The sequence below is a fragment of the Hyperoodon ampullatus genome (assembly GCF_949752795.1).
Source record: "Hyperoodon ampullatus genome assembly, chromosome: 4".
Lineage (NCBI taxonomy): Eukaryota > Metazoa > Chordata > Mammalia > Artiodactyla > Ziphiidae > Hyperoodon > Hyperoodon ampullatus.
This window is the reverse complement of record NC_136917.1, coordinates 145,285,154-145,311,281: the sequence shown is the minus strand read 5'-3', so window position 1 is coordinate 145,311,281 and position 26,128 is coordinate 145,285,154. Positions and strand designations below refer to the sequence as shown.

The window sequence follows — 26,128 nt, the reverse complement described above, 5'->3', positions numbered from 1 at the left end:
ACAGTTGACCCTTGAACATTGCAGGAATTAGGGGCACCGACTCTCTGAGCAGTCAAAAATCCGAGTATAATTTACCGTCAGCCCTCCATTTACATGGTTCCTCCACATCTGAGGCTCCACATCCTCAGATTTAACCAACTGTGGATCATGTAGTACTGTAGTATTTACTATTAAAAAAAAATCTGCTTATAAGTGTACCTCTGTAGTTCAAAGTCATGTTGTTCAAAGGTCAGCTGTATGTCATTATTCACAATAGATGTAAATGGCTAAACTTGCCACTTAAAAGACAAAACTTCTCAGATTGGATTAAAAAATTCAGGCATATTCTGCTTATGAACGATACATCTAAAATGTAATGACATAGAAAGGTTGAAAGAAAAAGGAATAAAGGAGGCTAGCAGGAAAATACCAACTGAAAGATAACTGATTAGTATTATAAAATTAATGTAAAGATATAATGAGTGTCATTAGCTAATGGTAAAAGAAACAGTTTATTCTCCAGGGAAATTTGATAGTTCTTAACTTGTGTGCATTTTAACACAATATAATCAAAGCAAAAATTGACAGAATTATAAGGAGAAATGGACAAACCTACAGTGATAATGGAAGATTGTTCAGAAACAATTCAGGAGTTGTTAAGATGGCAATTAGTAAGAGTATAGATTTTAGCAATACAAATGCACAAGTTTTATCTATTGAACATATATAGAACCTTCATCCAGCATTTTCTTTTCAAGCATACATGGGTAATCAGAAACAATAGCAACCACACAACAACAGGCCACAATGTGTGATGGACAAGGAAAAAAATGTGTTTAATTATTTTGGGTAGTTCATAGAGTAGGTAATATTTAGGTTGAACTATCATATGTGAGAATGACTTATGTTTGTTTGTTATGAATGTTTGTATGCCCCCCAAATTCATATGTTGAAGTCCTAACCTTGAGTGTGACTATTTGGAGATGAGCCTCTTTGGAAATAATCAAGGTTAAGTTAGGGCATAAAGGTGGATCCTGATCCAAATAGGATTAACCTCCTTATAAGAAGAGAGATACTAGAGAGCTAGGTCTGCACATGACAGCAAGAAGCTGGCTGTTTATAAGCCAGGAAGAAAGTCTGCAACAGAAACCAAATTTGCTGGCACTTGGTCATGGACTTCTAGCCTCCAAAACTGTGAGAAAATAAAATTTTAATCTTTAAGCCACCCAATCTGTGGTCTTTTGTCTGAGCTGATGCATGCAGGTTTACAATGCTGGCAAGGTACTGGGGAAGAGAGAATAGAAGTATGAAGGGTGTTGTGAGGAGAAAAAAAGTTGCTATAGTGAGGACTAAATGTGTGCAAGTACATGATAGTGTGGTGAAATGTCATGTGATTAGTGCATGGCTGTTTTTTCTTACTAGGGGGAAGTGGAAAGATGAGGCTGATGAGATCAGATCCAGAGAAGAAATACAGTAATTCCCCCTTATCCAGGGGGATATGTTTCAATACCCCAGTAGATGCCTGAAACTGTGGATGGTACCAACCTTTACATATACACTATGTTTTTCCTATACATATATACCTGTGATAAAGTTTAATTTATAAATTAGGCACAGTAAGAGATTAACAATAGTAATTTATAATAGAACAATTATAACGATGTACTGTAGTAAAAGTTACTGGCATACCTTGGAGGTATTGCTGGTTGGGTTCTAGACCACCACAATGAAGCAAATGCTGAAATAAAGCAAGTCACATGAATTTTTTGGCTTCCCAGTGCATATAAAAGTTATGTTTACACTATTCTGTACTCTATTAAGTGTGCAATATAGCATTATATCTAAAAGAAAACAATGTACCCACCTTAATTTAAAAATATGTTCTTGCTAAAAAATGTTAACCATCATCTGAGCCTTCAGCGAGTTGTAATCATTTTGCTGGTGGAGGGTTTGAAATATTGTGAGATTTACCAGAATGTGACACAGAGACATGAAGTGAGCAAATGCATTGGAAAAATTGTGCCAATAGACTTGCTCCAAGCAGGGTTGCCACAAACCTTCAATTTGTAAAAAACGCAGTAAAGAGCAGTAAAACAAGGTATGCCTGAATGTGAATGCGGTCTTTCCCTCTCTCTCAAAATATATTATTGGACAGGTATAATGCCTTTTCGATCTTAACTAAGCATTTATCATGCACTATAGTCATAACTTTTGCAGTTTGAGGTGCGACAGCAAAACTAGCATGAATTTCTTTTTGCTTTTCTTCATGATTTCATAGATAGGAGATTTGTTCTTACTGTAGATCCTAGCAACCTCTGCATACCATTTTTTTCCTTTCCTTATCAAGTTGAGAACTTTTCAACTTTTCACTTAAAGGAGGCACTTTATAGCTTCTTTTTGGCATTTTCAAATTGCCAGCATCACTCTTGCGCTTTGGGGCCGTTATTAAGTAAAATGAGAATTACTTGAACACAAACACTGTGATATCTTGACAGATGACGGCTAAGTGACTGCTGGGCAGGATACACTATACAAAGGGATGCTTTACTTGTTGGGCAGGAAGGAGCAGGATAGCTTGAGATTCTGTCATGTTACTCAGAAAGGCACACAATTTAAAACTTATGAATTATTTGTTTCTGGAACTTTTGATTTAATATTTCCATACCAAGGGTAACTGAACCTGCAGAAAGCAAAAACCAGGGATAAGCGGGGATGCCTGTACTTTGTGGAGGAGGTGGAATTTGAATGAGCCTTGCGGAGGGTAACATTTTGATGGGTGAGGTGAGTGGAGGCCACCTCCTATCTAGGAAGAGTGAATGGCCAGAACAAAGGCACAGTGTACAAGATTAGATTTGGGAATATGGGAAAATCAACTTCTCTAGAATAGAGGGTTAATGAAGATTGGACCTTTGACTTGGAGCTGATAGGTGAGTAAACCCGAAGTGCAGCTATGCAGAGAAGGAAAAACATGCATGGGTGTGGGGCTCAGAAGTCCATTTGAAATCTTATCATGGCTGTAATTAAAGTGTATCAGGAGGTGGTGCAGTGGTTGAGAGTCCGCCTGCCGATGCAGGGGACACGGGTTCGTGCCCCGGTCCGGCAAGATCCCACATGCCATGGAGCGGCTGGGCCCGTGAGCCATGGCCACTGAGCCTGTGCATCCGGAGCCTGTGCTCCGCAACGGGAGAGGCCACAACAGTGAGAGGCCTGCATACCGAAAACAAACAAACAAACAACAAAAAAAACACCAGGTTAATAGTGTCTAGTTTAAAGGGTTAAAATTGAAAAAGAGATACCTGTTTCACAACAGGAACAACAACAAAAATTAGAAGTAAGCTTAGTGAGAGATACATCTGAATGTAAGTATAATATAAACACTATAAAGCTTTTCAGTACAAAAAAGAAGTAAGAACCACTAGATAATCAGTAAATATTAAATTTTTTCCTCACAGAGGTTAAATAATTGGCCCAGTTTATTCATTTACTCACTTATCTCACTATTCAGTGGTAGAGTTTCTGTTCAAACCCAGGCTGTCTGTGCTTTTAACATTACTGTGCTGCCTCCCATACTAACATATCAGTTAGTACATATTGATTTGGCTGCCGGTGACAGAAAATGGAAAAAAGCAGTGACTTAAACAGATAGAAGTCTTTTTTTTTTTCTGTCTTACATAAATGAAATAAAGAATTAAATAGATCAGGGCTAGTTTGCAGGTCCAGGATATCACAGATCTAAGTTCCAGGATATCACAGATCTAAGATCTTCTGTCTTTTTGTTCTTCCATCATCAGTGTGTGGGCTTCAACATGGACGCTCTAGCTGTAGCCATTATTTTTGCAGTTTTGTCAGCAGGAAGGCAAAAGGGATAAAGAAGGCTACTCATTTTGAACTTTATGTCTTTCTGTCACATGAGAAATACAATATTTAGTGATCCAGGATTCTAGCTAAAATTCAATGCTTCCATTACAAAGGATGGATGATGGAGGCAGCAACTAGCAACTACGTAGTGTGCATGAATTTATATTCAGCGCTTGGTACTTTCACTTATAGAAATGGCAAATTATTTATTTACTTTTTAAATCTTTTTAGGCACTGTGAATAGTCCTTTAATATTGTATCGCTATGACATACATATGTATACTCTATTTATTTGATCTCATTTTGCACATTGTGAACATATTAGCTGCCTTTCTCCAAAGTCTCAAAAGACATAGTTTATGTTTACTAATGCAATCTTTAAACTCCTAGGATTTGGTTACTATATTAGCATGTATGAATTTCATTTGAATTCCTGTCTGTTTCATTTTGCTATTTAGTTATTCTACTGTTTTAATTTCTTCTGGAATGAGGTGCAATCTTTATGGTTCATTTTGTTAAGGAGAGATTCCATAAAACTAGTCTTGGCTAAGATTTTAGTCAAGTTCAACTATATATGTCAAGTTCGTTTGTATAGAGGATCTTTGAAACGTTCATAAAGAAATGGAGGCATAGGAACGGATTTTTGTTTTTAACTTTACAAAAGCATTCCCAGTAAGAGATCTTAACAAAGAAAGAACATTTTAAATGCTTTTACTTTAGGAGAATGTGCTTCTTTAGTGAAGCAAGTTATAACTGTAAACAAAATAAGCAATTTTCCCTCAATTGAATTTATGATTGTCATTTTTTTAAAAAAGAGTTTTACCTCCTTCCCACTTTCTTTTATTATTTCCCACAACTGACATGTAATTCACTGTTCATTTAGCACTGGCTCTTTCAGTAATTCGAGATTTTTTTTAAGGACATGTCTAATCTGTCATTAAAATAGGATAATATAGAGAAGGCCTGATTTGTAAATGTATTAGACCTCACCAAATTCCTATTTGCCCATTAATTCTCTCTGACAAAAGAGTCTGTTAGTTTTGAGTGGACACTGATCAAAACTGTAATGCTTCCTTCCCATTCCTCCAGTTTCTGCTTGTTAAAATTCTGTCTAGCCTTTGGAGACCATCTCAAACGGGATTTCCTTCAAACAGCCTCTCCAGATGCCAGCTGCACGTGCTACTTCCCAGGCCTGTTTTCTCCCTTGTATAACAAACAAGCTATTTTTCTTGTGAAATCATTACTTGTATTCTTGTGTTAACTACCGTGCCTCTCCTTTGCAATCCTTTGTGATGACCTTAGGTACAGGGATTTGTATATAAATAGTACAGTAGTTTTTTAAAACTTGCAACCTCTGGTGTAGTACTTTTAATGTAGTACATAGAGTAAATATTTGTCAGTTGGAATTGAATGCGTTTGGTTTTTATAATTGAAAACCTCATGACATTTGAGAGTGTTTTCTATTTTTGACATATAAATCCCTAGTTTTTACACGGAAAATGGAGGTTGGGATAGAGGACTGAACAGAAAAAATGTGAGCATGAAAATGCAAAAAGACACCTGCTTTGTAAGAGCCATTATATATGCCTTGTCCTAAGCTTAAAATTTAGTTACATAATAGTTTAATAATTGTAAGAACTGCCCCACAGTTGAATGAGATTAGTTAACTTAATCGTATAGACTATAATTGCTTATGAACCTACCTTTTAAATGAGGCAAAAAAAAGTTGTAGTTTTCTCTTCTTAAAACAGTCCCACAAAGTTTAAAATGTGATTGTTTTGATTGAGGTATAATTATATATAGTAATGTGCACAGATCTTAAGGTATCAGTTTGAACAATTTTGACAGTTTTGTATACACCGGATGTATCCACCATCCCAAGCAAGATACAGGACATTCCTGTCACCCAAATAGTTCTTTGTGCCTTCTTCTAGTCACAGACTTTTAAAAAATGAGCTCTTGATAGCACTAGAATTGGAAGGAAAATTACCAGAGGACATACTGATTGTTTTACATTAAGAATTATAGCTCCTGATTGTGGTTAATTTTTTTTTTTGCGGTACGCGGGCCTCTCACTGCTGTGGCCTCTCCCGTTGCGGAGCACAGGCTCTGGACACGCAGGCTCAGCGGCCATGGCTCACGGGCCCAGCCGCTCCGTGGCATGTGGGATCTTCCCGGACCGGGGCACGAACCCATGTCCCTTGCATTGGCAGGCGGACTCTGAACCACTGCGCCACCAGGGAAGCCCTGTGGTTAATTTTTTTAATATGCATTTTACTTCAGTTGCTGGTTAGTAGTTGCTTTAGTGTTGCTGCTGAAGTCACTGGATTGGAAGTGTTAATGTTGTCTGTCATAATTTTTTTTGATGACAAGCTTGCTTTTCACTCATTTTTCCTTTGTTCCATTTTACTTATCTACAGTGGTAATAAAATAGTTCTTTCAAATAGAATGCAAATGAAAATGGTATGCAAACCATAATTGAACTTTGCCAAACTATACCAACTGTTAAGTAATTAGAAGTATTCAGTGAGTATTTGAACGTATATTATTATTTTGCTTTGAACTGAATAAGTGAACAAAAATTCAAGGGGATAGAGTCAGGAAAGAGGTGAAAAATGCTTTTTAAACCATATCTATTATATGTGCATAATTATAATTTTTATTTTAAAGGTAAAGAAGGTTGTAACATAATCAAATGGAAACTCTGGGATTATTGAGGATTTTCATTATCCTTGTTGTCCCATTTCCCGTTCCTACAGAAAATTGAAAGTTGCTTTTTTATCACTGTAACTAAAGGCTAGATGTAGCAGTGACTTTTTAGTTGTGAGCACCTGTTTTCCATGAGCTTTCTCTGACTCCCTGGTTCGCACGTTCTGTGGTGGAGAGTCCAATTTGGGTCACCACTGTGCTTCCCTGACTTCTGGGCTGAGGCTTCTCATCCCTTGGCCTTGGTCATTGCCAACCACCTGTATCAGTCAGTCTCTTTCCCTCATGCAGAGGCAAAGGTTGAAGAATTAAAAGTGGACAAAAACTCTCTTTTATTCTCAGGAGTCGATCTATATGAGGAATGAGATGATGCCTGTAAACACTTAACACATGGATTGACACATACTGAGTACTCAAAATTGCTGGATTTTAACGTTGTTTTCATCATCATTACCAATATTTGATTCATGACCAATTTTAATTTAATTGCAGCTGACTGGAGAAAAAAGTTTTTAAAAAACAATGTGAGGAAACTTAATGATTTTAACTTCAGAGGAAAATTAGTGTTCTTTAAAACAGAGCAATTTAATTACACCTGCAAGATTCTGTCAGCAGAGGATGCTAGAAGCTCTATTCCAAAATCCAGTGAATGTGTTCATTACTATTTCCGAACTAATGTGGGAAGGTCTTCATTCTTTAGGATGGGCACCAGGGGGCAGTAGAAGCATTTTAGCTTTTGGCGTGAATCCATTTTTTTCAACTGTCTCCTTTCTACAGTGGAAGGAAAAAAAGAATCTTATAAACAATGTCTTCTAAAAGTTGGAACAGGTGAGGTTTAGGTTGAGATTAATGTTGGAGTAATCACCTTTTTTTTTGAAGAATAATGTAGAAAAATTCTTTATTCTTTTGTGATTTGAGAATATTATGACAGTAGTATAAAGTTTGTTTTTTTATCTTTAAGCTTTTAAAATCACTAACGGATCCCTGTATAGAATAAGGCTTAATGTCAGGAATTTTAAGGATAGCTTCTTTATAATTTAAGTCTGTAAGGTGAAAGAAGAAGGTTTATTTCTCTGATCACCAGAGTAATCCAAACTTTAAAAAACACATATCAGATCTTGTCACATCCCTGCTTTCTTTGTTACTTTCCTGTCAGTAAACTCTGCAATTTCTTCCTATCACATTGTTAAGAAATCCTCGTTCCTTGCCTTGATCTGTAAGGACCTGCATGACTTGGCCTCTGCAGATCTCTCTGACTTGATCTCCTTCCACTCCTGTCTTGCTCACTTTTCTCTACCCATGTTGACTTTTCTGCATTTCTTTGAACAGCTATGCTTGTTCCCTCATAGAACCTTTCTATTTTGTCTTTCTTCTACTCGAAATAACACTCAGAGCTTCACATGACTCCCTCATTTCATTATGATTTTTGTTCAAGTGTTACCTCTTTGACTACCTTATATAAGTACTCCGCCTCCATCCCACTGCTTTATGGTGCTCCATTATCTGACATTTTTGTTTATTGGTTTATTGTCTTTCTCCTCACAGTAATTTAAGTTTCCTGAGGGCAGTAGCAGTATCTCTTTTACTGTTGTATCCCCAGTGGCTTGACCTGTACTTGGCACATAGTAGATACTCAAGGAATATTTGTTGAATGAGTGGCCATCTTTGGCTCTGGTTATAGTTACTCTCTTTCCCCTAGACATTTCCTGGAATCAAAGCCAACTTCTGTTATAGTCACAGTTAACCTTTAGAAACTCAGGAGCAATATTCCACTCTTACACTTCCAGGCTAGTCCTACTACAGTTCCCTTGTCAAAACTCTGCAGACCTTTTTTTTTTTTTTTTTTTTTTTGCGGTATGCGGGCCTCTCGCTGTTATGGCCTCTCCCGTTGCGGAGCACAGGCTCCGGACACGCAGGCTCAGCGGCCATGGCTCACGGGCCCAGCCGCTCTGCGGCATGTGGGATCTTCCCGGACCGGGGCACGAACCCCTGTCCCCTGCATCGGCAGGCGGACTCTCAACCACTGCGCCACCAGGGAAGCCCTGCAGACCTTTTTAAGCTCCCATTTCTAGGTGGGCTTTTGCATCCTCTCAGGTGGCTTCTGAGAATGGTCCGTAGTATGGGTCCCTTCTGCCTCTAATCAAGGGTTTTTATTTTGTGTACCTGCAATGTGAATGACTGCCAGTATGGACCATTTTCTTTATTTTCAGTAATTAGTGTATAGTGGGGAAGATGCAGACAATATGCAGACAATGCAAAGGACAGTTAAGTGCAATGAAGAAGACAGGAGGGTACTTTTTATCTGACTGATTGTAGTCTCCTCAAATTACAAGTTGTTTTAAAATCTAAGTATTCAGCATTAAATTCTGGTAAACATCTATCAATATAATGGATATATAGTGAATAGCAAATCTCGCAGATGTAAAATTTCTTTAAGTCTTTGGAAGTGATGTTAAGGAGGTCCCTCACTCAAAGCCTTTGTCAAATGAGGATCTAGTTAAGTTACACCAGTTCTTTTTTTTAAAATTTATTTAATTAATTTATTCATTTTTGGTGCATTGGGTCATTGTTGCTGTGCACCGGCTTTCTCTATTTGTGGTGAGCAGGCGTTATTCTTCCTTGCGGCGCATGGGCTTATCGTTGTGGGGGCTTCTCTTGTTGCGGAGCACGGGCTCTAGGCATGCGGGCTTCAGTAGTTGTGGCACACGAGCTCAGTAGTTGTGGGCTCTCAGGCTCTAGAGTGCAGTCTCAGTAGTTGTGGTTGCATGTGCCTAGTTGCTCCACATCATGTGGGATCTTCCCAGACCAGGGCTTGAACCTGTGTCGCCTGCATTGGCAGGTGGATTCTTAACCACTGCGCCACTAGGGAAGTCCCAGACCAGTTCTTAATTGAAAAAGAGAAAATTGACAAGGATGAAAAACGATTTGAATATTATGGGATTAAGAGCCTTGGAGAAAATTCATGAAGGTTTTGAATTTTTTTTTGCAAAAACAGCCCCCTTAATGATCCTGCCAAAGTTGATCCTGTATAGTCTGTGATGCCATTTTAAAAAATTAATTAATTAATTAATTAATTAATTATTGGCTGCGTTGGGTCTTCGTTGCTGTGCACGGGCTTTCTCTAGTTGCGGCGGGCAGGGGCTACTCAGTGTGATGCCATTTTATGTTGTCTAAATTTTAGTTGGAAAAATTACTCCCTACTTCTTATAAAGTAATACCTGATTCATTCTTTGTGGATTGTAACATTTAGTGTATTCTGAGATTTGATGTAGTTATGACTTAATTTTTATTAAAGATTAAATAAACTATTTAGAAATTTAAATTTCATTTTAAGATATTTTAGTCAAACCTTTTAATGCCCCTTTTTAATGAAAATTTAGGTCTCCTTTTCAGTTGACTACTTATCTTGTAATCATGAAAAAAAGTTATTATGTTCTCCCTTGTATCCTTTATTATTTATTACAGCCATATACTTATCTTCTGGATTCACAGAACCCTTGTTCATTTCTGCAAACAATCCCTTGGACATCTTCTTTCTCAGAACTTCTTTTCCCCTTTACCCAAGGATTTTTACTATCATCAGTACTTTATATGAAGTAATGAAAGCCTCATCTTCTTTTATTCCCCCTGACTCTCTCTGCTTATAACACCGAAGTTTTTTTTCACACTTTGTATTTTTGATCTTACGTTCAGTGGGTTGCATCATTTATACTTCATAGTTCTATTAATACTATTGTAATTGGCCCTGCCAAAGTCCTTCACTTGTTATTTATCTATGTGTAATCCTCGTCTTTTTTATCTTCTGCTTTCATTTCTCTTTTTTTCCAGTTTCTTATGTCTTCCTACATATGCTTCACCTTTTGGCTCTGTTTCATGTATGTTTCATTTTACCTTAAAAAAATTTTTTTTAACACTGCTTTACAGTGTTGTGTTAGTTTCTGCTGTATGACAAAGTGAATAAGCTATATGCATACATATATTCCCATATCCCCTCCCTCTTGCATCTCCCTCCCACCCTCCTTATCGCACCCCTCTAGGTGGTCGCAAAGCACCGAGCTGAGCTCCCTGTGCCATGCAGCTGCTTCCCACTAGCTATCTGTCTTACATTTGGTAGTGTATATGTGTCAGTGCTGCTCTCTCACTTCGTCCCGGCTTCCCCTTCCCCTTCCCCATGCCCTCAAGTCCATTCTCTATGTCTGTGTCTTTATTCCTGTCCTGCCCCCCTAGGTTCATCAGAACCATTTTTTTTTTTAGATTCCATATATATGTGTTAGCATACAGTATTTGTTTTTCTCCTTCTGACTTCACTCTGTATGACAGACTGTAGGTCCACCCACCTTACTACAAATAACTCAATTTAGTTTCTTTTTATGGCTGAGTAATATTCCATTTTATATATGTGCCACATCTTCTTTATCCATTTACCTTAAAATTTAAAAAAGAAATTGCATGCAGTGTAATTAAATTCCCCCCCGCCATTTTTTTTTTTTTTTTTTAACAGTACTCGGGCCTCTCACTGTTGTGGCCTCTCCCGTTGCGGAGCACAGGCTCCGGACGCACAGGCTCAGTGGCCATGGCTCACGGGCCTAGCTGATCCACGGCATGTGGGATCTTCCCAGACCGGGGCACGAACCCATGTCCCCTGCATCGGCCGGCGGACTCTCAACCACTGTGCCACCAGGGAAACCCCCCCCCATTTTTTACTCTCAGTTTATTACTTTAAAGTGTTACTTTGAGTTACTTTATTTATTGATCTCATTTTGTTTTCTTCTGTCTTCCAACTAGTAAGTATTCTTAAGAGCAAAGGTCATGTAATTATTTTTGCACTCCTCTAGATGTTAAAGAAGCTGTAAAAACAGACATCAGTTTTTCAGGTTAGTAGGTATAAACACAGTATTTGAAAGTGAAACATCTCCGTTGTTCTTTCACCCCTTCTATTTACATGGGTAATAGTGGAAGATTTGCGTATGTCAATTTTGAAAAAGATTTCTTAGTGCTTTAATTCAAAAAAGTGCTTTTAAAGAATCTTTACAAAATCATTAATATTTACTGGTATTGAGATGTCTTTTAGTAGAATTGTACTTTCCTGTTACCAAGATTATAAAGTTTGCATTTGAGTACATTTTATATTTTTAAGTGCCAAATTGATAAAATAGCATGTAAGTAAAAATTAAAGCAGCACCAACAGAGCTTACTTAAAAAAAAATGCTTCTATAGACCTTGATTCTTATTTGGAGGGACATTTTGTTCATACTGTTTGTGCTGAGTGCTGGAAGTGCAGCTAATTGTGAATTTGAAATAATACCAAGACCACCAAGTTGATTCAGATAGCCTACCAGGCAGCTGTTGGATAGTAATTTTGCCATTTCTCTACTCGTCTGGGTTGGAATCAGGGAGTCTTTGTTCACCTCTGCATGCCGCAGAACCTTGAACACTACAAATGGGGTTAAAAAAATTTTTTTTTGGATTAAATGAAGGAGTTAATGGCATAGTCTTGATTTTTACTCTCATAAAAAGTGATGCTCGGGACTTCCCTGGTGGTCCAGTGGTTAAGACTCTTCAATTCCACTGCAAGGAGCACGGGTTCGATCCTCATCCAGGTAGTTCCAAATGCCACACAGTGTGGCCAAAAAAAAAAAAAAAAAAAAAAAAGTGATGCTCTAACAAACCAGGAATTCAGTGTTAAGCCACAGTTCAGTATCTGCAGTCGCCTTTTGTTTGATTTATGATAAAGAAATAAGCGTATGCTCAAATCTAGAGCCCAGCAATAGTGCTGACAGTAAGTGGATACTTCCTTTGTACAGCAAAGTTCTAAGCACTTAAAGTGAAATAACTCATTTAATCCTCCTACTTCTGTTATCCTCTTTTGAAGATGAGGAAACTGATACTCAGGGGCACTAACTTCCCCAAAGCCACGGTAAACGGCGGAGCCAGGTTTCAAATCTAGGAAAATCTACTCCAGAATACATGTGTTTAACCAGTATGCCTTCCTTTACCACTGGTTGTGACCTATTCTCCTTCTCAAGGTCATCAGTTGTCTCTCCTACACTTGTCTCATGCCCCAACCATACAAGCTATTAGCAGTCTTTGAATATGACTACTCTTTCATGCATTCCCGCATGCTTTTCCTTCTGTGTGGACCCTGGTCAATACTTAGTACAACTCCATTCTCTTGGTAGTCTATGTAAGTAGTGCCCCTGTGGGTAACATTGTGACAGACCTGTCTGCATCAATGAAGAACCTTTTCATTTTGCAGGATCCAATTTTTATCATTGTGAAAGGAGTGCATTTTCTCCTTTTAAAAGCATTCACTGACAAAGGGAGAGTTGAATACCTCCTTCCTTATGCTACTTGTGTATTAGTTATATTCCTCTGTTATTTAAAAAATTTTATAACAGCTTTACTGAGATATAACTAATACCCTCAAATTCATAATTTTCAGATATGCAATTCAGTAGCTTTTCGTATAACCATAGAGTTAGTTGTGCAGCCATCACTGCTAACTCATTTTAAAACATTTTTATCCTTCCAAAAAGCAACCTTGTAGCCTTTTACTTTCATTCCCTATTCTCCCTCTGCTAGCCTTCCTCCAACTCTTGGCAACCACTAATCTACTTTCTGTCTGTATGGATTTGCCTATTCTGGACATTTCATATCAATGGAATAATACAGTAAGTAGTCTTTTGTGACTGATTTCTTTCACTTAGCATAATGTTTTCAAGGTTCATCCATGTTGTGGCATGTATCAGTACTTCATTACTTTTTATTGCCAAATAATATTCTATTATATGCACATACTACATTTAAAAAAATGCATTCATTAGTTGATGGACATTGGGTGTTCACATTTTTTGGCTATTATGAATAATGTTACTCTGAATATTTGTCTAGAATTATTTGTATGGATGTATGTTTTTGGGTTTTTTGGGGTGTATATCTAGGAGTGGAATTGCTAGGTCATATGATAACTCTATGTTTAACATTTTGAGGAACTGCCAAACTGTTTTCCAAAGTAGTTGCACCATTTTACAATCCCATCAGTAGTCTGTGAGGGTTCAATTTCTCCACATCCTCACCAACACACTTTATTGTTTGTCTTTTTGATTATGGCCATCTTGGTGGATGTGATGTGGAATCTCATTGTGGTTTTGATTTGTATTTCCCTAAAGAATAATGATGTTGAACATTGTTTCATGTGCTTATGGGCCTTTTGTATGTTTTATTTGGAGAAATGTCTCTTCTTCAGGTCTTCTGCCTGTTTCAGTTGGGTTATTTGTTTATTTATTATTGAGTTATAAGGGTTCTTTATGCATTCTGGACACAAATTCCTTCTTAGATACTTGATTTGCAAATATTTTCTTTCATTCTGTGGGTTGTCCTGTCACCTTCTTTGATGGTGTACTTTGTTGTTGTTTTTTTTTTTTTTTTGCGGTATGCGGGCCTCTCACTGTTGTGGCCTCTCCCGTTGAGGAGCACAGGCTCCGGACGTGCAGGCCCAGCAGCCATGGCTCACGGGCCCAGCCCCTCCGCGGCATGTGGGATCTTCCCGGAGCGGGGCACGAACCCGTGTCCCCTGCCTCGGCAGGCGGACTCTCAACCACTGTGCCACCAGGGAAGCCCTGATGGTGTACTTTGAAGTATAATAATTTAAAATTTTGGTGGAGTCCAGTTTGTCTGGTTTTTCTATTGTTGCTTGTGCTTTTGGTGTCATATCTAAGTAGCCTAACCCAAGGTTGTGAACATTAACTCCTATGTTTTTTTTTTTTTTTCCTGCGAGTTTTATAGTTTTAGTCACATTTAGGTCTTTGGTATATTTTGAGTTAATTTTTGTGTATGATTTGACAAAGGACACTCTCCTATTATTGTAGTTGTCACAACTATGATAAAATGATCATTGTTGTGATAGTTATTTGTTTACAAGTGTGCACCTTCTGTAGTTTCTGAGCTCTATGAAGACAGTGCCTGTGTCTTCCTTATTTTGGGTTTCCTGGTGTTTAGCATATAGTACCTGGCACTTAGGCTTTATTAGGTACAGCTTACAGTAAGTCTGTCTGCGGCCTTGAATGTTTTATCCTGAGGATACAGAGAAAAATTTTTAAGAGTAGATATAAAATATAAATAGTTAATAAATACATCCCCATATTTTAGAAAGGACGGATAAACTCTGCTTGTGTATTTTTTTTCTCATGGATTTCATGTTTCTTTTCTTTTAAAAACAAACTGTCATTACTAGGTGATTTATATCTTTAGTTAAGAATGAATATATTTGAGCATGTACTGTATGTCAGACACTGTGCTAAGTACTGAAGATGCAAATTAAATAAGACTTAGTATCTGTCCTCAAGGATTTTACAGACTAGTGAGGAGATGACAAGTAAACAATCTGCTTTTGTTCTCTAGCAAGAAATGCCCAAGAGCAATTTAAAATATTTTGTTGTAGTAGTGGTGGCTTTAGACATTATGGAAAGTATGGTGGAGTGTTAATAATTTGTCTGTTCCATATTTGGTGGGATGAATAGGGTGTAGAATTGCTAGAGCTAGGACTGTAGAATGAATACAAGAGAATCTATACAGATTGGCTTTGGGGATGCCTTTAATTTTCACTATACCTTTTACAGTTGTGAAGCATATACATGCTTTTGCATGTATGCAGAGTTACATTAAATAATATATGGTATCTATTCTGCAGTGTTAGTTTTCAAGAGAGCTGTAGTAGGGGAGAAGGATTAAAATATATTTTTTCTCAGTACGAGGTGAATTTGATAAAAATTTATTATGTCTCAAGCTTCTTTTATTTTTCCAAATAAATTAATTCTCACTAATTTGACTGATACCTTGACATTTTTTATAGTCAAAATTAGTACAGTCTGTGCATCTTTAACTGAATATCACAAGACTGCCCAAGTAATAACTCAATTTTTATAAAAAACAGTTATGAAATCTTAAACATAACTCAAAATACTACAGTGTATAACCCATGTTGAACTAATTCTGCACTGCATATCTAAGATTCTGAAAGTTGGTGAAACTTTTCTATCTCAAGGCATTTTTATACCTGGTCTCAAACAATTTCTCAAATGTGTACTTTCAGGATAAAACCTTTATAGCCATAGGCTCATAATAATGTCTTACTTATAATGGGGTTGTAGTTATAAAGTGTTTTGGCACATTAACTCATTTGGTTATCACGGCAACTCTGTGAAGCTAACAGGGTAAGTGTTACTATAGAGGAGGCATTATGTTGTAATGATTATGTGCACAGACTTTGGGGCCAGACTTCTAAGTTCAAATTCCCTCTCAGTCACTTACCAGTTATGTGACCATGGACAAATTACTTAACCTCTCTTTGCCTCGGTGTCCTCATCTTTAAAATGGGGTGATAATAGGACCTATCAGAGAGTTGTTGTGAGGATTAAATTACTTAGTATATATGTGGTGCCTTGAGCAGTGCTTGGCCCATAGTATGCATGTATATGCTAGCTGTTACTATTATTATTATTATTTATATACAGTAGATGTTTAAGGAAATAGAGGCTCTATGAAGAAGGGATTTTTTCATTCTTACCACTAGTAAGTAACAGAATCCAGATTCTTGTCCTGCTCTTGCCTTGACTCTTTAAAACAATATGAGTTTTATTAAGTACCTGTTGAATGAATGGTTGTATGAATTGGAAAAAAAATCCCATGTTGCCTGGCAGTTTGGAAAATTGAATTATAGAGTAAGATTTTTGCTAAATTGAAAGTTAAATTTGACTTCCAAGATTTTCCAGTGAAAGAGAAAGACAAATAGTATATGTTATCACTTATATATGGAATCTAAAAAATAATACAAATGAATGTTTATGCAAAAGAGAAACAGACTCATAGATACAGAAAACAAACTTGTGGCACCAAAGAGCAGAGGGAAGGGGGGAGGGACAAATAAGGGGTATGGGATTAACAGATACAAACCACTATATAGAAAATAGATAAGCAACAAGTATATACTGTATAGCACAGAGAACTATACCTATTATCTTGTAATAACCTATAATGGAGTATAATCTACAGAAATACTGAATCACTATGCTGTGTACCTGAAACTAACACAATATTGTAAATCAACTATACTTCAATAAAATAAAAGAAAAGAAACATGTTACATGTTAGTCTTCCTGTTCCGGGGTAATAAAAAATTAACAAATGGGAAAAAAAGATTTTCCAGTTGAATATCTTTTTTTAGGTTATAGAAATTATCTTAAGGTATAAAATGTAGCTCAGGCAATATACTATCAAGCTGTAATAGGACTGGTGAACTTGTGTTGCAGTAAAGTGGTAATCTCAGAAAACTTTTGCTTCTCATACTTTATTATTATTATTATTTTGGCCATGCCACGCAGCTTGCAGGATCTCAGTTCCCTGACTAGGCCACAGCACTGAAGGCCTGGAATCCTCACCACTAGGCCACCAGGGAACTCCCTGCTTCTCATGCTTTAATGTGCACATAAGTCTCCTGGGGACCTTATTAAAAAGCAGATTCTGATTTAGTAGGTCTGGGAGAGGTCCAACATTCTGAATTTTAACAAGTTCCTGGGTGATGCCCCTGGTGCTGCTCTGTGGACTGTTCTTTGAGTAGCAAGGCATTAGAGAGGCTTCTATGAGAACAGTGGCACTATCAGGCTGAGGTTTGTATTAATCTTTACTCCACTTATAAAAGTGCTTTGTTTCCCAAAAGAATCATTGTAACAAATTCTTAGTCCTTGTAGACAAGGCTAAGGACTTGAAGTTTTGAGGGGATAATTAGTTCAAGTTGTGAAGATGTGAGAATGGTGTGTACATTGTTGCCACTGACATGGTAGAGGTGGGCCTTTTTTAGGAATAGGACAAATGGTAAAACTCAGGGACTCCAGTCTGAGCTGGTGAAATTTTCCCTCTTCCTTTATAGTTGTAAAGGAAAGCCTTCTCTTTTGGGTAGGGGTGAAGAAGTGGGAGGGGAGAGTTTCATTATAGGGGTCTTAGAAAGCGAGGCTGTTCCTTCTTAATTCTGGCAAGCTCAACCTCTGTTCTTCTGTTCCTGCCTGGAGTGGTTAATTATGTGGGTAAGGGTGGGATCTTAATGCCTACATTGATAAGTAATCAATGAAAAATAAATACCACTGCAAATGATAGGAATATTGGTAGGCTCTTTAGAGATTAATATCTTTTGAGAAATGATCTGCTTTTTTGATTATGTATGAAACTTTTTTTTTAATGATATTTATTTTCTAGCTTTATTGAGGTATAACTGACAAATAAAAATTGTATGTATTGATACTTAACATGTATAATGTGATGGTTTGATATATGTATACATTGTGTAATGATTACCACAATCAATGAACACATCCATCGCCTCACACAGTCACCTTTTTCTTTTTTTTGGTATGGCAAGAACACTTAAGATCTATTCTTTGAGCAAACTTCAAGTGTAAGCACAGTGTTATTAACTGTAGTCACCATGCTGTACCTTTGATCCTCAGAACTTATTTATCTTGTAACTGAAAGTTTGTACCCTTTGACCAGAAACTTCTTAAAAACATTAATTTTTCTAAACTTAACCTGGAATAACATTCTACAAATGAAAATTTCTAAAACAATATGTGTGATGCTCTGAGAGGTTACAATTGGGACTAAAGGTGGTGGAGAAACATTGAAGGTTCTCAGTGAGAAATGCAGTAGGAAGAGTAATATCATGGTAGTGAGCAGTGTGGAGTAAAGAAGATGGAAGTCAGGGAAGGACATAGGGTAGTGTTCTTAGTTCCAGATGTGAGTTTAAGGTAGACCATGTCATCATAGAATGTCATGAATTACCTGGTCCAACTCTTTCACTTTTACAAGTGGAAAAGCTGAGGTTCTGTACAGTTAAATGGCTGAGTGAAGATTGCAAGTGGCAGTTAATGTCAGAGTCATGTCTAGATTTCAAGTCTTTGGACTTAGAGAGCAAATAAGAATAAAAGCTGACATATTCATAAAATTTTAGGGTGTTAAGAAATGACAGGGCACATTTTCATGGTAGCCTTGAAAATAAATGTCATTTGATATAAATCCTGTTGGCTAATTACCTGCCATTGTTTTATGATAAATAAACATAGAAAATTGTCATCTTTGTGTTTATTGCTAATGTCGTGTTTTTTTTAAAAAGTGATTTCTGATAAAATATAAGAATGAACTATCCTTTTCGAGTTTCTCGGCTCTCACACAAGTATAAAAATTATCTAATAGTGTGCTCTTAAGTCATGTTACTAAGAAATGTTCTCTAAGATTTCAGCTTGCAATAGGGCATAAATGGTTTGAAGGTAATTTAGAAGTGGTTTGGGAATACTGCTAATTGAAGGATTGGAACCAGCTGTGAGATTTAGCTATAAAATTGTCTTTCCTTCCTGCAGTATTTTAGACATGTAACTTTACATTTTTGGAGGAAGATTTTATAAACATTGGATAAATGATTTTTTTGACACTTACCTAACATTTATTAGAGTATTGAGAAGTATTCAGGCATAAGAGTATGCATCTTTTAATCTTTTTTTATTTGCTTATGTGTGTTGTATCTATTAAAAATTTTTTTTTACTTTTGGCAAAATACACATAATGTAAAATTTACAGTCTTAATCATTTTTTAAAATTTATCTTATTTTATTTTTTAAAATTAGTTAATTAGCTTATTTTTGGCTGTGTTGGGTCTTTGTTGCTGCACTCAGACTTTCTCTAGTTGCGGCAAGCGGGCATCTCATTGCGGTGGCTTCTCTTGTTGCAGAGCACGGGCCCTAGGTGCGCAGGCTTCAGTAGATGTGGCGTGTGGGCTCAGGAGTTGTGGCTCGCAGGCTCTAGAGTGCAGGCCCAGTAGCTGTGGTGCACAGGCTTAGTTGCTCCACGACATGTGGGATCTTCCCGGACCAGGGATTGAACCTGTGTCCCCTGCATTGGCAGGAAGATTCTTAACCACTGAGCCACCAGGGAAGTCCCAGTCTTAATCATTTTAAAATGTACGGCTCTGTAGTGTTACATTGTTGTGCATCCAGTCTCCAGAACTTTTTCATTTTTGCAAAACAGAAACTCTACCCATTAAACGACAACTTTCCATTTCCATCTCTTCCCCACACTCTGGCAACCACTGTGCGTTCTGTCTCTGTGAATTTGACTACTCTGTATACCTCAGATGAGTGCAATTATACAGTATTTCTCTTTTTGTGAGTGGCTTATTTCACTTAGCATAATGTTCTCTGGGTTCACCCATGTTGTAGCATGTGTCAGAATTTCCTTCCTCTTTAAGACAGAATAATATTCCACTGTATATTTATACGACTGTTCCTTCATCCATGGATGGACACTTGAGTTGCTCCTACCTTTTGACTATTGTGAATAAAGCTGCTTTGAACATGAGTGTACAGACATCGCTTTGAGACACTGCTTTTCAGTTCTTTGGGGTATATACACCAATGGAATTGCTGAATCATAAGGTAATTCTTGTTTAAGTTTTTTTAAGAACTACCACACTGTTTTACATAGCAGCTGCGCTATTTCCCTCCAGCAGTGTATGTGTTCCAGTTTCTGTTCATCTTTGCTAAGACTTATTTTGTTTTTCTTTTTGTCCCTTAAATATTAGCTTTTGCATTGGGTATGAAGTGGTATCTCATTGTGGTTTTTTTTTTTAATTTATTTATTTTTAGCTGTGTTGGGTCTTCGTTTCTGCGCGCAGGCTTTCTCTAGTTGTGGCGAGCGGGGGTATTCTTTGTTGCGGTGGTTGGGCTTCTCATTGCAGTGGCTTCTCTTGTTGTGGAGCACAGGCGCACGCACGGGCTTCAGTAGTTGTGGCGCATGGGCTCAGTAGTTGTGGCACGCGGGCTCAGTAGTAGTGGCTCGTGGGCTCTAGAGCGCAGGCTCAGTAGTTGTGGCACACAGGCTTGGTTGCTCCGTGCATGTGGGATCTTCCCGGACCAGGGCTCAAACCCGTGTCCCCTGCATTGGCAGGTGGATTCTTAACCACTGCGCCACCAGGGAAGCCCTCTCATTGTGGTTTTGATTTGCATTTCCCTAAGGATTAGTGATGTTGAGTACCTTTTCATTTGCTTGTTGGTCATCTGTATAACTTCTTTGCAGAAATAACTATTGAAGTTCTTTGCCAAATTTTGAATTGGGTTTTTTTCGTTGTAGTTGTTGAGTCATAGGAGTTTTAAATATATTCTGGATATTAACACCATATCAGATATATGATTTGCAGATATTTTCTCCCGTTGTGTAGATTGCCTTTTCACCGTGTTAAGTGTGTCTTTTGATGCCTCGGTGATTTTTTTGAAATCTCAAGTCTTATCAAATTACTCTATATGGCTCAGAGCTTAAATTTCATATTCTTGGCATTGTATACAATCTGGCTCATAATGAACTCTCTGGGTTAACATTAAAAAAAAAATACACCCCCCCACCCCGACCCCACACATCCTTCTCCTTTTTCCTGCCCAGCAATTTAAACTCTAGCCAGGCAAAAATATTTGCAACTCAGAAAGTGTCAAGATTCATCTTATTCTCGCCTAGTTGCCCTCCACATTCATCTAGGGAACTTCTGTTTTTCCAAAAGCATCTCAAACATCTCTTGTATGAAGCCTTTTCTAATCACTCTCTACTTCCCCAGGCACGGTGGAATTGAGCGCTGAACCCTGTGCATCCTTCTGTCATAGCATCTGAAACATTTTAGTTTGCCTGTTTGTTTACCTGTCTGTTTTGCTTTGCTGGACTGATAGTTCTTCATGAGCAGAGTCTTTGTTATTGGTCTTTTTATCTTTAACTTAGTTCCTGGTATGTGGTATGTAGTATATAATTAAATACTCAATAAATGTTGTCAAGTGAATGTGTGATTAGTGAGTGAGTGAATAAGTGAATTCATTTTAAGAGTTACACCAGAATGGACTCTAATTCTGGTTGCTTATGGTTCTGCACTGGTAACTCTTTCCAAAGTGGTTTCTGGGAGAAAGTGGAACTCATTTTCAAACTCCTGGTTGGAAATCCCCATTCTCTGTCACAACTGTTAGCCACTTTGCGGTAGATCTTTATTACTGAGTAGACTTTTTATTTTGACTCATACTACTATACATATATAACTTCTAAAATTTATGACATATTACCCCAGAAAGGTTATAAATGATTTGCAAGTCTTTTGAAAAACACTACAAGGATGTATGTATAGTATATGAGATGGAATTGCTCACGTTATTCTAGATATGTTTGCTATCATTGTTCTTACTGGGGTAAACGAAAGAGCCTGGGAAATAATCCTTTGGTTGGCATTTAAAACCAAAACAAAACAAAAACTGGTATCTTTTCCTCTCTTCCATTAAGACTGTAGCTCTTGTTATGAATTTTGGTAATAAATGACTTCATTTGAAGTCTTGTAGTTTATGATGTCCCCTGGCAGGGAAATCTTGAAAATATTTTACTGTTACAGCAAATTTCACACTAAGCCATATTTCAAAAAGTCATTAGTAAAAGTTCTGGAAGAAGAACAGTCACCATCAAGTGATATGCTACCAAAAGATGGATTGCTACTATTTTAGATGATTTAGTTGTGCCAATTATATGGGCTTTTTATGAGTTATGCCCTACATGATTTCCAGTAAAACTTTGATTTTAAATGTAAACAATACTTATTTAAACATTTAATTCATTCCTAATGTAAATACTGAGTTGTTCTGTATTCTTGTAAGTTTTTTCTTTACATGTCAGAAATTGTATATAGGCACGTTCTGCATTGAATTCAGTGAAATAATTTTCATCCTTCCTTCTGGTGACAGTGTTTTTCTTTCCTGAGTGATGAAAAAGGAATTGGTTATGAAATGATACTATAATAGATTCTTCTTTAAGTAAAACATTTGAACTGTTCTCCTGTTTCTTTCAGGAGGACTTAGCACCTTTACTTGAGTTTTTATTACTTACAAATATTGTCAACTGCAAAGGGAGCAGTGGTTTACATAATTTAATGTAGGGGTAGTCCAGAATTCATTTGTTCAACTTTTAAATTATTTTGGAATTTGTGTTGGAATATTGGTATCTCCAATATTGGTGTGTGCAGGACTTTCCAAAACATAGTAAACCATACTGTAATGTCTTCGTCTTGAAATAAACTGCAAACTCTCCAGCAGTTCCTTGGGTTACTATGAGGTAAGTGTTTTTGTTCAGTGCCTCTTGGTTCCTGATCTCCTTCTTCTTTTTTTTTTTTTTTTTTTGCGGTACGCGGGCCTCTCACTGTTGTGGCCTCTCCCGTGGTGGAGCACAGGCTCCAGACGCGCAGGCTCAGCGGCCATGGCTCATGGGCCCAGCTGCTTCGCGGCATGTGGGATCTTCCCAGACCGAGGCACAAACCTGTGTCCCCTGCATCGGCAGGTGGACTCTCAACCACTGCGCCACCAGGGAAGCACCCTGATCTCCTTCTTTACTGATCTGTGGTGGTAATGAACTATAGCCACTTCTCAGATGCAAATGGTTTAAGACAAAATTGCCTTTATTTCTCTATACTTGCAACTTTACATGTGCTTTTAGTCTGGGATAGAATCATTTGGTCTTCAAAGGTTTTCACTTTTGGAAAATATGACTCACACTCACCAGGCTCACCTGATGGATAGCACCTACCGCTTCTTCTTTATGGACATAAACATTAATGTTTGAGGTAAATTAAAAATTATCTAATGTGATTTACGAGGTAGACATTGTAAGGGCCATTAATACACTCCAAAAACTCTTGTGTCTGCCATATACCAGGTGTTTTGTGCATTGGGGACCCAGAGATGATATATATACACAGTCTTTGAGAAGCATCTCTTGAGTTTGGTCACGGAGTGGTGTGGAGGGAGACCGGTCAAAAATTACAATGTATTATGATAGGTTCTGTGATAGAGACAAGGAGAGGGTATCATGGGAGTGCATGGAAGGGTCATTTAACCCAGAGTTTGAAATGTTGAGAAATGCTTCCAGGAGCAGGTCACATCTGAACTGCGTCTTAAAGGGTAAGTAGGAATTAGCCAAGTAAAAAGGAAGAGAAGCCTGGAAATAGACTAAGATAATATGACAAGAGAGACAGGAGGTAAGCCTTAGAATAAATGGTGGCTGCCATTTATTGAGTACCTACTTTGTACCGAACTCTGTATTATGAGCTTTAAACCACTTACCTCACAGTAACCTAAGGGGCAGGTGCTATTATCCTGTTTGCAAATGAGGAAACTGAGAGTTATTACTCTCCTGAGGTTATGACAAGGTTAATGAGTATCAGAGCTTGATTTTAAAACCCTAGAGTTTCTGGCTTTTTATCAAGGCTGTTTCCTCCCAAGAAAGCATAGTTTCAAGTTGGAGGAAATAGTTAAGTAGTTATCATGCTGTTGAAAGGTCAGACGTGCAGATTAAGTTCTGAAAAGTGTCCTGGGACATTTATAGTGACTTATTTATTCATTCAAGAAATATTTACTAAGAGTCCTTTAAGTACCAAGAACTGTGCTAGGTACTGGGAATTAAATGACAAGTGCCAAAGTGGTAGAGGTAGAGGGGTGAAAGAAAGTAGAGACAATGAGTGAAAACTGTAGTGTGAGGAAGCTTGATTGTAAAGGAAAAGACAGTGGTATAGCAGTAAACCTAGGCGAAATTGGGGTGTGTGTGTGTTTTAATATGGGATGTACTTCTTTTTAAATATAATTTGTTTATTTATTTTTGGCTGCATTGGGTCTTCGTTGCTGCGCACGGGCTTTCTCTAGTTGCGGCGAGCGGGGCTACTCTTTGTTGCGTTGCACGGGCTTCTTATTGCAGTGGCTTCTCTTGTGGAGCACGGGCTCTAGGCATGCGAGCTTCAGTAGTTGTGGCACGCGGGCTCAGAAGTTGTGGCCCATGGGCTCTAGAGCGCAGGCTCAGTAGTTGTGGCTCATGGGGGCTTAGTTGCTCCACAGCATGTGGGATCTTCCCAGACCAGGGATCGAACCCGTGTCCCCTGCACTGACAGGCAGATTCGTAACGACTGCACCACCAGGGAAGTCCCAATATGGGACGTACTTAAATTGTTCATATTCTGAGGAGAAAGAGCCATGGTAGGGGAAAGATTTAAGATAAAATAGAAAGAACTAGTGATTGATTGGTTCATCAAGGATCCTAATAAAGGAGGGAAGTTAGGGACCAAAGTCTGTAGATTGCATGTTTTTGTTTGTTTGTTCATTTGTTTTGGGCATGCCACATGGCTTGTGTTACATGGCTTGTGGGATCTTAGTTCCCCGACCAGGGGTTGAACTTGGGCCCTTGGCAGTGGAAGTACAGAGTCCTAATCACTGGACCACCAGGGAATTCCCTAAACATGTTTAATTCATTAGATTGCAAGATAATCCTAACATGAATTTGTCATGGCTGTAGAATTTTAGTATAACTGCCCTGCTCTTGGATAATGGAGACTTGACTAAACAATGAAACTTCTTATTTAAATGATCAGTGTGACCTCTTCTGTCTGATTTATGCATCCGTCTTCTTCATCCCTCAGTTATTCTGTCCATACCCCTTCTAACATAGCATGTATTATATGGAAGTAGAGTCATTGACGTTTCCCTCTTAGACCATACGCTTCTTGGGAGGAGAGAAGAGTAGAGGCTGTGTCTAACGCCACTTAGCATCTGGTGTAATCTTACTTTAATAAAGCTTTATTGAATCGATGCATCAGTGAATGACTCTGTTCCTTATTTGTACCATTTGAATATCAGTTTTTTGTTTTTTAATCTTTTATGGGTTAAAAGGTATGTATCTATCCTGTGCACATTTTGTTGTCTGTTATAAATTAAGTACTTTAAGGTATGCCCAAGTACCAGTGAAAAGAGGACTTTAAAAATTTTCCATGTAGGGAGGACCTTATGGTTTCATACAACCTAAAGAATATCTTAGGTGTATCTTTTTAGAGATTTAAGATAAATTTATTATCAGCTCAAAGTGACCAATTGTAATCTATCTAGAAGTGCAGAAATAAGATACGCTCACAGTTTAAAAAATATTTTAATTTAATTTAATTTTTATTTATTTATTTTTGGTTGCATTGGGTCTTCGTTGCTGCACGCGGGCTTTTTTTGGTTGCGGCGAGCAGGGACTACTCTTCGTTGTGGTGCGTGGGTTTCTCATTGCAGTGGCTTCTCGTTGCGGAGCACAGGCTCTAGGCGCGCGGGCTTCAGTAGTTGTGGCACATGGGCTCAGTAGTTGTGGCTTGCGGGCTCTAGAGCGCAGGCTCAGTAGTTGTGGCGCACGGGCTTAGTTGCTCCGTGACATGTGGGATCTTCCCGGAGCAGGGCTCAAACCTGTGTCCCCTGCATTGGCAGGGGGATTCTTAACCACTGTGCCACCAGGGAAGTCCCACGCTCACACTTTTTACTTCCTATTTTTTAAAGTTTTGTGTTAAAAAGTCAATGATGCAATTTTTAAAAATTAAATTTCCTGTGTGTGTGGTATGTAGTTCCCCCAAATATGTTATATTACTCATCAATGTCATGGAATTTTCTTTTTTCAGAATCCTGTCCAAAAGATCCCTGACTCGCATGAGATAACGCTGAAGCATGGCACTAAGACAGTA

General features: G+C 37.9%; 1 protein-coding gene across 2 annotated transcripts in view; it reads left to right on the top strand.

The window, feature by feature from the left end:
- Positions 1 to 26,128, top strand: part of WDR70 (WD repeat domain 70) — a gene marked incomplete at its 5' end in the record, with an annotated part of 295,937 nt that overhangs the window by 20,368 nt on the left and 249,441 nt on the right. For both annotated transcript variants that reach the window (XM_079703924.1, XM_079703925.1), the window contains one exon: positions 26,066 to 26,125. In XM_079703924.1, the coding sequence (XP_079560050.1) occupies positions 26,066 to 26,125 (60 nt within the window). The remainder of the gene's footprint in view (positions 1 to 26,065; positions 26,126 to 26,128) is intronic.